The sequence below is a fragment of the Hyperolius riggenbachi genome, chromosome 1 (genome assembly GCF_040937935.1).
Source record: "Hyperolius riggenbachi isolate aHypRig1 chromosome 1, aHypRig1.pri, whole genome shotgun sequence".
Lineage (NCBI taxonomy): Eukaryota > Metazoa > Chordata > Amphibia > Anura > Hyperoliidae > Hyperolius > Hyperolius riggenbachi.
The window spans coordinates 622,037,140-622,051,411 of record NC_090646.1 but is presented as its reverse complement, the minus strand read 5'-3'; the positions used below and the strand labels follow the sequence as shown (position 1 = coordinate 622,051,411).

Below are 14,272 nucleotides of genomic sequence, written 5' to 3'. Positions count from 1 at the left end.
TGAACTCACTATGCCTCTCAGTGAATACTTTGGGATGTCTTCTTTCCAAAATGGGGTCATTTGGGGGGTAATAATACTATACTGGAATTCTAGCCCCTCATGAAACATGTCAGGTGGTCAGAAAAGTCATAGATGCTTGAAAATGGGAAAATTCACTTTTTGCACCATGGTTTGTAAACGCTATAACTTTTACCCAAACCAATAAATATACACTGAATGTTTTTTTTTTTAATCAAAAACATGTTTGTCCACATTTTTCGCGCTGCATGTATACAGAAATTTTACTTTATTTGAAAAATGTCAGCACAGAAAGTTAAAAAAATAATTTTTTGCCAAAATTCATGTCTTTTTTGATGAATATAATAAAAAGTAAAAATCGCAGGAGCAATCAAATAGCACCAAAAGAAAGCTTTATTAGTGACAAGAAAGGAGCCAAAATTCATTTAGGTGGTAGGTTGTATGAGCGAGCAATAAACCGTGAAAGCTGCAGTGGTCTGAATGGGAAAAAAGTGGCCGGTCCTTAAGGGGGGTAAAGCCCACAGTCCTCAAGTGGTTAATACCTACAGTAAAGGACAGCAGTGTTGGAAAAAAGTATTTTATAATACATTTTCTTCTGGAACACATATGCTTCTTATATGTATGCCTAGGCATGTATTTTACATTTTTCACATTTGTGATCATTTAACCACTTGAGGACCGCAGTGTTAAAACCCCCTAAAGACCAGGCCATTTTTACCTAAATAGGCCACTGCAGCTTTAAGGCCTCGCTGCAAGGCCGCAGAACTCAGCACACAAGTGATCCCCGTCCCCACCGACAGAGCTTTCTGTTGGTGGGGTCTGATCACTCCCCCAATGTTTATTTATTTTTTTGTAAATATTTTTTTTCTTTTTTTTATAAATATGCTTATTTTTTTTTCACAGCCCTCCCACCCTCCCTACCCCACATATTTTTAAAACTTGTATATGACTGGGGCACAAGTTACACTGTTTCTCTTGAGTTTTAAAGAGAAATTCATGGAGAAAAGCCTAGAGGATAATCAGCCCCTAACTGGTGCAATTGCATGGGCCCTAGAGGACATGGGGCCCCATGTGCCGCTGCACGGTCAGCACAGGCTTATGTCCGCCTCTGACTGGGACCCCCCAAGGATCTCCTTGTGGTCCGCTTGTTGGTAGGCGCACATGCACTGTAGTGGCTCATCGCTTGGGCTTTGAGCTGTATGCGGCTGCGCAGCAGAGGGGATCCAAACAGACTCGGTTATTTCCATCGGAGCCTGAGTGGAGAGCCACTACTGTGCATGTGCACAGCATCAAATGTAAATATTATTCCCACTCTGTGTCTGGGGGGCTGGATCCCAGAGAGTGAAGTGGACAGAGGAAGCCTCATTAGGATCCAGAGGCGTCCCCCTCCTCGAGGTAATTACCCCCCAGGGGCTCTTTTTTTTGCTAGCGATTATTTTCAAGTTTCTGTATCATGTCTGGAAAAAAAATAAAGTTTAGAAAGCTTGCAAGAAAATTATGTATATTCATTGATGAAAGCTATTACATGCATCTTATTATGATTGACTTTAACCTCCCTGACGGTAACCCCGACCTGAGCTCGGGGTAGGATAAATGAGGTGCGAGCGGTAAGCCCGAGCTCAGGTCGGGGTAGTGAATTACCTGCTTTCCCTGTTGTTTAGGAGTCCCGCGCGTGATCGGTGCTGCGCAGCGGTATTTCAGCCTCTGTCCCCAGCTGCCTGCAGCCTTCTCCGGCCGCCGAGATCCCCATATCTCCGCTCTTCTTCCGGGGACCAGGCGGCCAATCAGTGCGGTGGTGACGGCTCAGGGGCGGGACACACACACACACACACACACACACACATATATATAAATATATATCTGTATACAGTATATATATACACACACACACACGCAGCCTGGATGCCTGCCTGTCTCTAATCACAAGTTGCAATTTGATCTCTCTACTGTGTCAACTGACTGCCATGGCAGAGATGGCAAATAAGCTCATTTGAAAGCACAGGGTGACATTATTGCCATTTGGTTTCACAACTGTTTCTGAGCTTGTGAGCTAGTGCTTATGATCTGCTGATCTGATTATTACTCTGCCTTACTGTTGCCGATTTTTGCCTGGATTTTGACTACTCTCTGCCTGTTGCCTGCACCGACCTCTGCCTGGATTTTGACTACTCTTTTGAATTCAACAAATGTGTGCTCTAGTCTTATATTTATATGCAGGCTTTTATTCTGACATACTTTGTTGAGTTATGACTAAAGAATTGGAGGCCTAAAATTCTTGAAAAAAATGTATGGCTTTTGTCTCATAATTCCAGACAGAAGTGCACCGCTAGAGAGGTTAAAGAAAACCTGTAACTAAAAAAATCCCCTCTGTAGGATACTTACCTCGGGAGGGGGAAACCTCTGGTTCCTAACGAGGCTTTCCTTGTCCGCTGCCCCGGCAATCCAGCACTGCGACCCCCTGAACAGCAGCAAGGTAAAGTAGCGTCTCTTTGTTCGGGCTAAGGCAGAAATAGTCCAGCCCGATCGTATTCGCTCCACTGCGGAGGCGCTAGTCCTTTGCCTCTGCGCAGTAGAGCGGATGTGAACAGGCTCAGCTATTTTCACCTTAGCCCAAACGAAGAGCCGCTACTGCGCCTGCGCTGGATCTCAGTAAGTAAATATTGGCCACGCAGGCGCACCACATGTCAGGATATGTCAAGGAGGTTTCGGGGGAGCCAGCGCTGGAGCCCTCGGCTTGGCGGTCGATCGACCATCCGATTCGATTATTATAATTGAATCAGATGAAAATCGGTGCCGCCAAGTGCATGCCCTACCGACAATGCATAAGTCGATCACACATGCTGCAACATGTAGGGAAGACTTGCTCGAACAGGTGAGCGGTGGTAACTGCGCGCCATTCTGGGATAATCGACTAATGCAACGACAACCCTGGTGCGGTTCCCCCTAATTTTAAATGGCCCCCCCGGAGCCCAGTGCAAGTTATATATTACCTGTCCGCAGCCTCTGCTTGTCCTTCACTGGCTCCGGGCGCACTCCACTCGCCATACACACATGTCCCACATGGTTGCCTAGTAAGGGCGCGCGTGACGTCAGATGTCACACACACTGCCATGTTACTAGGTAACCACGTGGTACGCTTGTATGGAGAACTGAGTGCACACAGAACCAGCGGGGGACAAGCAGAGGTTCCGGAAGGTAATGTATAACTTGCACTGGGCACCGGGGGGGGGGGGGGGGGGATTTAACATTAGGGGGATAGCGGCAGGGCGGCGAGGCGGTTGGATGTGCCGTCACAAGGCCGATGTTGGAGCGATTTCAGCATGACATTGATCAGGAATCGGCCTGGGTTGTATGGGCAGCAAACAGATCTCTCTCTACTCCGATTTGATTAGAGAGAGATTTGTCTCTTGGTCGAATCTGCCCATCATTGCTAGATGTATGGCTACCTTTAGCCTGCAAGCCTAAAGCTCCGGTTAAATTCTGTTTAGCTATCTTGGCAAACATTTACTTGTCACATAGACTCTGACATTACAAAATAAGGGACCCAAACAATAGTTTTCCCAACTCTCCGTTTGCTTTGCAGTGCAGGAGTGGAGTGGAGAGAATGGTATAACATTAACCAGTGTAAACAGGGACCCTGAACTTATGCCGAGTGGTCTCTTCTACGGGAACCAGAGTCACGGGGAGACAAGGTAAGACACACTGATGTCACACACAGCGTATAATGTATAGAAGCTTGGGGCAACCCAGGATTTTTTAAGGGGGTCTGAAAGGTGTCTGTCAGCCACGCACAAACAATATAATAATATGGACATTAGACTATGACTATGGTAAGGATTAGATTGTGAGCTCCTCTGAGGACAGTCAGTGACATGACTATGTACTCTGTAAAGTGCTGTAGAAGATAACATGTAAAATAAATGCATAGTAGTCTTTAGAATGAGACAGTGTTGAATTTTGGGGGCAGAAGCGTGAGAGAGAGATGGTGAGACAGACAGGAGAGTAGGAGAAAGAGATAGAATAGATAGAAGAGAGAGGGAGACTGGTAGAGAGAGGAAAGCGAAAGACAGCAAAGGGGAAGAGACATGAGTGAGTGTCCATGTCAGGTTTGTTGTCTTCACTCGCTTCCTGTGGTCGCTTGCCCCTTGCAACCCACCTTTGTGAGTAATACATTTATTTTGTCTATTGGTACCCCTTTTGAATGAAACATATTGCACTACTGGGCTCCTGGCTTTGTCTCCTGCGCCTTTTTCTCTCAACTCAAGACTTCAAAACAGTATTATATCAAATTCAATTTAGGTATAATCCTGCTTGCAATAGAATATCAGAAAACAGGTGCAGACACTGGCAACACCAAACCACCAACGAAAAACCACACACCGCCAAGCCAGTATATGTCGCACACCATTAGCATGGAAAAAAGTTCATTGCCATACACATATTGCGAAAATTAGAAAATATTTTATTAAATAATAAGAAAAAATTGTTAAAGCTAGTATTAGCATATATCAGTGAGTGCCAAGCCAACCGTGGAGTGCACCTGCATCACCCATCCCATCATGGATAGGAAAACCCTCGCCATATATATTTTAGACCATAGTGGTACTCCACAAAGCCTCCTGTAAATAACGTGAGGTATCCTGAGTCCTCCCAGCTGGGATTTGACCAGGTAAACAAATAATACTCTCACAGAGGCAAAAATTTAGGGACCAATATGATCATAAATATATTGCCGCCAGCTCAAATTGCACATAAAAATGTCATTACAATTATTACATATATTGCTAGGGCCTATTAAAGCCTATAGGATTCAACCAGCTAGGGGCCTACTATACATTTGCAGACCATAAACAGAGCTCAAATGTCCATAGACAAAAACTGTGGTACCATCAGAAAAAAAGTTGTAAGCATGCTTTCTAAAAATTCACCACAAAATGGATATAGGATTCCAGATCTATAGCAGAGACTGCACTTTGACTTGCATAACAGATATCTTCGTTGCAACAAATGTGTTAATAGTAGCCACCATCTAGTTAGGCCTCCTTATTTTTAAAAGCCATCTGTATAATCCTCGTGGTTCACAGCATATATAATGTAGGTATATCATCTGCATCATGCATATAAAAGATTGTTCTCAGTCCTATTGATAGGAATAATATTTAGTAGCAAAGCACTTGTCCACCTGTCCACTCGCAACAGGGGCTTCTGCAGAGATAAATGTCCACAGACATTGAGATTGAGATAATACTTATCAGCTTTATGCTGCGCTGTACGTCTCCATAGCTGTTTACTGGGCCCAGACTGCTTCAGAAGTTCAGCAATGTAGTTGTCACGCTGGCATGGCGGCTTGGCGTGCGGATGTGTTTGTGAGTCGCGCTAATGCATTTCGCCCCGCCCCCGGAGCTTCGTCAGAACGTGTATCACGTAATTCCGCATAGGATCCGTATTTATAGCCGAGAAAACGTGACGTCTGGGGCATATCACCATCTAGTGGTCAGTTGAGTACACACATATATTTTTCCCATCATGGGGATTTAGCACAATCTTGTGGGGATATTTCTTATTGCATTTCTGCTCAGAAGTAAAGTTTTATATGCATGATGCAGATGATATACCTACATTATATATGCTGTGAACCACGAGGATTATACAGATGGCTTTTAAAAATAAGGAGGCCTAACTAGATGGTGGCTACTATTAACACATTTGTTGCAACGAAGATATCTGTTATGCAATTCAAAGTGCAGTCTCTGCTATAGATCTGGAATCCTATATCCATTTTGTGGTGAATTTTTAGAAAGCATGCTTACAACTTTTTTTCTGATGGTACCACAGTTTTTGTCTATGGACATTTCAGCTCTGTTTATGGTCTGCAAATGTATAGTAGGCCCCTAGCTGGTTGAATCCTATAGGCTTTAATAGGCCCTAGCAATATATGTAATAATTGTAATGACATTTTTATGTGCAATTTGAGCTGGCGGCAATATATTTATGATCATATTGGTCCCTAAATTTTTGCCTCTGTGAGAGTATTATTTGTTTACCTGGTCAAATCCCAGCTGGGAGGACTCAGGATACCTCACGTTATTTACAGGAGGCTTTGTGGAGTACCACTATGGTCTAAAATATATATGGCGAGGGTTTTCCTATCCATGATGGGATGGGTGATGCAGGTGCACTCCACGGTTGGCTTGGCACTCACTGATATATGCTAATACTAGCTTTAACAATTTTTTCTTACTATTTAATAAAACATTTTCTAATTTTCGCAATATGTGTATGGCAATGAACTTTTTTCTATGCTAATGGTGTGCGACATATACTGGCTTGGCGGTGTGTGGTTTTTCGTTGTCAACTCAAGACACCTCCTCCACTGCACTCTTCCTATAATAGGTAGAGCGCGTAAGGGCTAATAATGGTTCGAACATTTGCCTGCCCCCCCCTCCCCCATTTTTGGGAGTGATGTGTCAATTAAAGTCTATATATCTTGTATTGTTTGTTTTACCAGAAGCCTGAACACTTGACAGAGGGTGACTGGCCCGAAACGTTGTGCTGGTCTTATATATTGTATGTACCGCAATTGATGACGTAAAGAAATAGTTGGATGTATATCTGTCAAGGGTTGAGTCCTATATGGAAATCTCTGCACGCTTGGAAACAGAGACACACACAGGAGAGACTGGCGGGGGGATTCTGGCAGCCAGGAGTAATGGAAATGTAGGCCTTTGTATTGGGGAAGCAGAAATCTCCTTGCATGAGTTTATGATATCGCACTTGTAATGTATGGCTGAGGTTGGCAGTGCTTATTTCCACCAGTCAGGAAAAGGATTGTTTTTTGTTTCCTTCCTTCCAGGGCGTTTTCTGTTCACCCTACCCACCCGTTCTTTGTTGGAGTGGTTGCTGAGCAGCCAGTAGAGCACATAGGCCCATATGCAATTCCACTTTTCTCCTGTGTTTTCTCCTAGGAGATACTTTTCCATCTTCTATTTAAAATACCTTTCCAGCATTTTTCAACTGAAAAAGTACTGAGAAGTAAGTACAAAAGTACTATCAAAATTATTTTGAGTATTTTCTTGCTTGCTGGTGGCTTAACAGGCTTTTTATTGACAAATTTAAAAATATCACCTAGGAGAAAACTCAGGTGAAAAAGTGAATTGCATATGGCCCATAGTCTGTGCCAGACTAATATTTTTCTCCTGTACTGACATTGAAGCAAAGCAGTCTAACCAGAAATTCAAGATATTGGTTTAATACACAATCTTCATTACCGATGGACGGAAATGCCAATTTCCGTTTCCACTGAAAATCCGCATTCTGCCATTGCCAATTACCGCTACTGCTACCAATTCCACTTTCCGCTAACAATTTCCGCATTCCGATGTGGATTTTCACTGTAATTTTCGCTGACTTTAACAATAATTTTCTCAAAAACTACAAGGTCTTTTTGAAAAATTTGTTTTCCTCTTGTACCGACTTGTCTGCTTAACATTCCCTGAAAATGTGGTGTTTCTAGCTCCTATGGAGGCTTTCCTATTAACCTCTAAACTTGGTGTCATACCGCATAGCGGTTCCAATGCGGATTTTCGCTGTAATTTCTGCCGACTTTAACATCGATTTGCTCAAAAGCTACAAAGTGTTTTTGAAATATTTTTTTTCTTCTTGTTCATTTGTTGGCTCAACATTCTCAGAAAATTTAGTGTTTCTAGCTCCTATGGGGGCTTTGCTATTAACCTCTAAAATCGGCATAATACCGCATATCGGTAATGCAAATTTTCTGCATTTTACAGTACAGTCTACAGTAGCCAACTTTGGCACTTAATAGCAAAACCCCCGTAGGTTCTACAAACACCAAATTTTCAGGATATGTTAAGCAGAAAAGTGGATACAAGAGGAAAAAAATATTTCAAAAAGACCTTGTAGTTTTTGAGAAAATCCATGCTAAAATTGGCAGAAATGACCGCGAAAATCCGCATTAGCCCCCACGACCAATGGCAACGGCCCGAAATTTCTTAACGTAAAAACGGCCCTGCCAGACACTAACCTTCCTTTCAACCTATCCCAGACTCTAAACTCCCCTGAAGATGTTCATGCAAAAATGGCTTCAGGAAATTTGGGAAATATCTATTATGTTAATGATCACCTTTGCTAACCTATTTCTTACACTATCCCTATGCTACCTACGCCTAGCACTAACCCCACCTATCTACTCCTTCCTAACACCCCCCCCCCCCACCCCAACTCTTACCTCCCTCACCTATGTCTCTAGGTTAGAGCTGATGTGTGGTTCACCTACATAATATCCAAACCCCAGGAGCCCAGTTACTTACCCCTATGCATTCCTCAAAAGTAAAAGGGGGATCGACATATCCTTGAGTCAGTTGTGTGGGACCCCATATACAGTGCGTGCATTGGAAGTGTGCCTGTATCTATAGTTACTTCTCCTTGTTCCTGGAAGCCATCTCACCACTAGAGGTCCAGGCTTCACGGCGGTCACATGACAGAGAAGCCTGGACCTCTAGCAGCGTGTGCAGAGCTACAAGGTAGACAGGCAGATGGCAGAAGAACACTTCCAATGCGCACTCTGCATCACATGGTGAAATTCGGCAGGGTGGCCTATAGACAGATTGGCTTATACTCGAGTGATATACACAGTCCTGCCAAAAAGACTAGGCAAGGTATACTAGATAACTGAGGTACCTGTAATCTGCTTGTCTATTATAGGCAGGCACCTATAAATGTACCTTTCTATAGAGAACTAGTGACCTTAGCCCATTTAAAAATAGACTAGGTCTGTCATGACTTTGCCGCGCCCGCCCGCCCTTTCTGGCCCCGTCCTCCTCCGGCTCTCGGCAGTGTCTCTGCCTCTTGTCCCTGCACATGCGCAGTGCAAAAAAGCACTGACACAGGGACAGGCGCAGGGACACTTGCTTATTATTATAGAGGATGATTAAAATGAAGCAGCTATAGGTAGATTATTTGTGAGATCATTTAATAATGATAATGAAAAAGTTTCAAATAAGGACTACGTTGTTCTTTTTCAGGGTGGAGCATTGATGGAGTCCAGCCTCTCCCTCTTGTGTCTGCTCATAAGTTGTCTTGTAGGGACAGCCTCCTCATGCTTTTGTGATCTCTACCCATGGACCTCTTGGACAGCATGTACAAAAACATGTGAACGTGGAACACAGAGTCGGTCCCGGTAAGTCCTAAATCCTAAAGTCTTAAAGAACAGATATCAAAGAAACTGTTCTTCTGTAAACCCCATTTACCTATAGAGCTTTTAGCCATGACCATTAGAAAGCTTTTCAGTGGTCTTTCATCATAACCTGTGTGAAAAAATGCCTTGAAAAAAAGAGACAGATACTTACCCAAGGAGAGGGAAGACTCTGGGTTCTATAGAGCAGGGGTCCCCAACCTTTTCCGGCCCGGGGACCACTTTGTGACCAAATTTTTTTCCGGGGACCGCCGGGTGTGTGTGGGTGGGTGGGGGGGGTCGTGAAGGGGGGGCGGTGTTTAGACGTTGGGTGGAGTGGAAAGTGGAGCGGTTTACGGAGGGGGGGGGTTGCTAGGGTGTAGTGGCATAGCTAGCATAGCTGCCCCAGTATAGGGAGTTTAGTTGCCCCAGCACAGAAGATATATATATATATATATATATATATATATATATATATATATATATACACACACATATATGTATATGTGTGTAATCCTTACTAAGTAAGTAAGGCTTACTTGATGTCAGGCTCGTGCAGGCTCCCAGTGGGCTCTCAGCGGCAGGCTCACAGCGGCAGGCTCACAGCGGCAGGCTCTGTCTGACCTCCTCTCTCTAATGGCGCCCAGACGCTGCACTCTGTATACACTGCGACTGTGTCGCAGTGATGAAATACATGCAGCCATTCATTGATTGGCCTGGGGGCGGGACTGGAGGCTGAAGGGGGAATGATGATTGGGGCACTGATGGAGGAGGCGGGACTGGCACCTCCGATATGCTGCTATTGGCCGCCGCTTCAGAAGGGGGTGATTGGCCACATGGAGGCATGACATAGGCCTCCGAGAGGAATCCCCACTGATGCAGGAGGCGGGACTGGCGCCTCCGATAATAGCGTCGTCGCCGCCATCGCTTAAGGGGGTGATTGGCCACACATAGTGAGGGGGCGGGACTTGAAACGCATTACGCGTACGCCCACGCCCACTGCTTCGGTCGCACAGAGTGAGGGGGGCGGGCCTGGAGACTGGAGACATATGATGCGCCCGCCCTCCCGCCGCGGCTGCCCTTAGAATTAGAAGTGTAATGTTAATCTGCGTGAAAATGAGTCTGAAGCCGCGGCCCACCATGAAATGTCCTGCGGACCACTAGTGGGCTGCGGCCCACAGGTTGGGGACCAGGAGAGGAGCGGGAATGCTCTATAGTATAGAGCATTCCCGCTCCTCTCCTGGTCCCCTCGTTCCAGTGCTGGCTTGCCCGGTAGCAGTATTTGACTTATTTAGTCAAATACTGCTTTACCCGGCCGAAGGAGGCTTCAGAAGTCTTCAGGGAGCCCGAGTGCTCCTGAAGAAGGGCGGCCCTGTACTGCACCTGCGCAAGCACGCTCTCTTGCACGCTTACACCTGTGCAGTATGGAGCCGCACGTCTTCGGGAGGACACAGCTCCCGAAGACTTCCAAATACCCTTTCCGCAGGGGATTAAAACGGGGGGGGGGGGAGCCAGCACAGGATAGAGGGCACCGAGAGAGGAGACGGAAGGCTCTATATGACCCAGAGCCTTCCCTCTCCTTAGGTAAGTATTTGCTTCATTTTTTTAAAAATGCGGTTCCCATTCACTTTAAAAACATGTGTCCAGCACATCCAGCATACAGAAATAATCTTCACTGGCTCTATTACTGTGACTGGAATATGTTTAGAATAATAGAAAGCAGAAATATAGCTTCAAATGTGTGTAAATAATCATCAGCTGAAGCTCTGTGTTCCTGTCTCTGTGTCTCTCTCTGCCACCCAGTGTAAAGTAAACAGTTTACAGCCAGGTTACAGTTCAGTTCTGCCTCCCCCGATGCCAACACAAGATTGTTACAAAACCACTGGTAAACACAGCTTTATTTATTTATTTTTTTATTTTTTTCACGCAGGCTATGCTGAGATTTAGTGTTGCTGGCTAAAAGCTCTATAGGTATGTGGGGTTTACAGAAAAATAGTTTCTTTGATAGTTCCTTAAAGAAACTCTGTAACAAAAGTTTCAGCCTTATTTCTTCTATCCTATAAGTTCCTATACCTGTTCTAATGTGGTCTGGATTACTGCAGCCTTTCCTAGTTGCACAGTGGCTGTATTATCTCTGTTATATAATCGAATCTTCTTTCCTCTGATGGCTTTGTTGGGCTCAGGCACTTAGGCTGGAATGTGCTGGTGTGCTGGTGTGCTTGTGATAGGATAGAAGCTATACACACACTCTACACGCCCCTGCAGGCTCTGTGTGAGTCACAGACTGAGCTCCTCTCAGCCTATCACATGCCCTGTCTTTTGTTTGTAAACACTGGATAAAACTGGCGATTACAAGCCAGGATTGCAGCAGCGAGAGGCAGAAACAGCACAGAGGGACCCGGGAGAACATAATGAATAGAATGGCATGCTTTATGTTGTAAAAATTTTAGAGTACAGATTCTCTCCTAACCAGACAACCACACTCACTTCTGAGAAAAAAAAAAGAAACACAAGTTCTTAGGTGCCAGCATAGGCGCCTAAAAATATTGGCATTTGGGCGTCTGCGGCGTCTGATATAAAGCGGGTGCTGTACCAGCAACTGCTATTTTGCGGGTACCCAAATTTCCACTCCGGCACCCAAATACCGACATTTTACATTGGCGTCCATGGCGGGGCCCAATATGGCCACTTGCCACATGCGCCCTTTTTTACTGCTTTGCCCCCCACCAGGGCTGGATTGACCATAAGGCACTGTAGGCCCGTGCCAACAGGCGCCTGATGATGGAAAGGTAGCTCACTTCCCTAGTGCTTCCCTCCCTCCTTCCCTATGCAGAGTCCCGAGCAGAGCATAAATAAAAGGTTGCACATCCAGCTCTCAGCATTTCACTGACGACATCTCCTTTCAGTCGAGGGTATCACTAACTACTTAATGCTGAGGGTACCTCTGGCTACCTAATGACAGACAAGGGAAGTAAGGGAGAAGTGACGACAGCTGGGCCAGCCAGCACACTTGCGGTGGAGTTTGGTGAGGTTTGTAGGTTCATGGAGGGCGAAGTCTAGGGTGCCAGGACTTCTGTGCCTATAGGCTCCTGTGAGGTAAATCCGGGCCTGCCTGTCCCCCACAAACAGCCCACACCATTTCTATACACTGTTCCATTGTATATTTTAAGCAGAGTAGGATAGTGCTGGGCCGAAATTACGCATTAGCGTAATTACGCATCGTAATTCACTACAAATGCACCGTAAGCGTTACGTGTAAGGTTACGGTATTACGCGTAATTAATTACGTGTAGACCGTAAGTTACGTTATTACGCGTAACAAATTACGCGTAAGACAGTAAACTCCCATTGAAATTACACAGTCTGCCGTAATCGCGTAATATTACGCTCCCGTATAATATAAAAAAGCCGCCGACTTTAAGGGTTAATAGCAAAGCCCCCTTAATTGCTAAGAGCCTCAAATTTGGAGAATATATTAAGGAGATCAGAAGGAATAAGAGGAAAAATTTTTTTTCAAAAAGACCTTATAGTTTTTGAGAAAATCGATGTTACACTTTCAAAGGAAAAATATATACATTTAAAAACCCGCCGACTTTAACGGTTAATAGCAAAGCCTGCTTAAAATTTAGGAACACCAAATTCACAGGGTATATTAAGGGGATCAGTGGGAATAAGAGGAAATTTTTTTTTTCAAAAAGACCTTATAGTTTTTGAGAAAATCGATTTTTAAGTTTCAAGGGCAAAAATGTCTTTTAAATGCGGAAAATGTCAGTTTTTTTGCACAGGTAACAATAGTGTTTTATTTTCATAGATTCCCCCAAGTGGGAAGAGTTTTACTTACTTCGTTCTGAGTGTGGGAAATATTAAAAAAAAACGACGTGGGGTCCCCCCTCCCAGACCTCTTTAACCCCTTGTCCCCCATGCAGGCTGGGATAGCCAGAATGCGGAGCACCGGCCGCGTGGGGCTCCGCACCCTGACTATACCAGCCCGCATGGTCCATGGATTGGGGGGTCTCGGAAGGGGAGGGGCAGCCAAGCTTTCCCCTCCCCCTCTGAGCCCTTGTCCAATCCAAGGACAAGGGGCTCTTCTCCACCTCCGATGGGCGGTGGAGGTGGAGGCCGCGATTTCCTGGGGGGGGGGGGGGTGTTCATGGTGGCATCTGGGAGTCCCCTTTAAAAAGGGGTCCCCCAGATGCCCACCCCCCCTCCCAGGAGAAATGAGTATAGAGGTACTTGTACCCCTTACCCATTTCCTTTAAGAGTTAAAAGTAAATAAACACACAAACACATAGAAAAAGTATTTTAATTGAACAAAAAACATAACCACGAAAAAAGTCCTTTAATATTCTTAATTAACCATTAATACTTACCTGTCCCTTTAAAAGCCAGTTCCCACGCAATATCCTCGGAAATATACTAATCAGTTACAATGTAACAAAGTTGTTACAATGTAACAACTTTGTTACTTTGTAACTCCACCGCACCCGACGTCACTCGCCGCTCACCCGCCGGCCGCCGCATACACGCTAAGTCCCCGCCGGCTCCCGCCGTCCACTCCGCCCACACCTGTCACCCATATACATGCTGGCACCCATGGGTGCCAGCATGTATATAGGTGACATGTGGGAGAGGCGGGGAGGGCAGCGGAGCCGGCGGGACTTAGCGTCCTTCACCCGACAGAGCTCTGAGCTATATAGCTCAGAGCTCTCTAAAGCATCTTTGTATTTGGGCTCCAAGGAGCCCCATTGGTCCTTAGCAGACCAATGGGGTTCCTTTAAATCAGAATCCATGCGTCAACTTTTCCGCTTGGCAGCATGACCACATTAATTGCTAGTAGGAATTTACGCGTCAGCCAATAACGTAACAACCTGAATTACGGTATTCTTACGCGTAATTGCGTAAGGGCTATGCGTAATTACAAACATGTACCGTAAATGAATGTCTACGCTGTAAGCGTAATTCCGTAATGCGTAATAGCGTAAAATTACGCGTAATGATCCGTAAGCGTAGTTTTTTCCATTACGCCCAGCACTGGAGTAGGACCAGCAGGCTCTGGTTCCGTAA

The 14,272-nt window shown here is 45.2% G+C and overlaps 1 protein-coding gene across 1 annotated transcript in view; it reads left to right on the top strand.

The window, feature by feature from the left end:
* The first annotated feature begins 3,613 nt into the window (after positions 1–3,613).
* Positions 3,614–14,272, top strand: part of C6 (complement C6) — a 141,121-nt gene continuing 130,462 nt past the window's right edge. The window contains exons 1-2 of the mRNA XM_068250916.1: positions 3,614–3,710; positions 9,060–9,214. Of these exons, the coding sequence (XP_068107017.1) occupies positions 9,072–9,214 (143 nt within the window). The 5' untranslated portion in view covers positions 3,614–3,710; positions 9,060–9,071. The remainder of the gene's footprint in view (positions 3,711–9,059; positions 9,215–14,272) is intronic.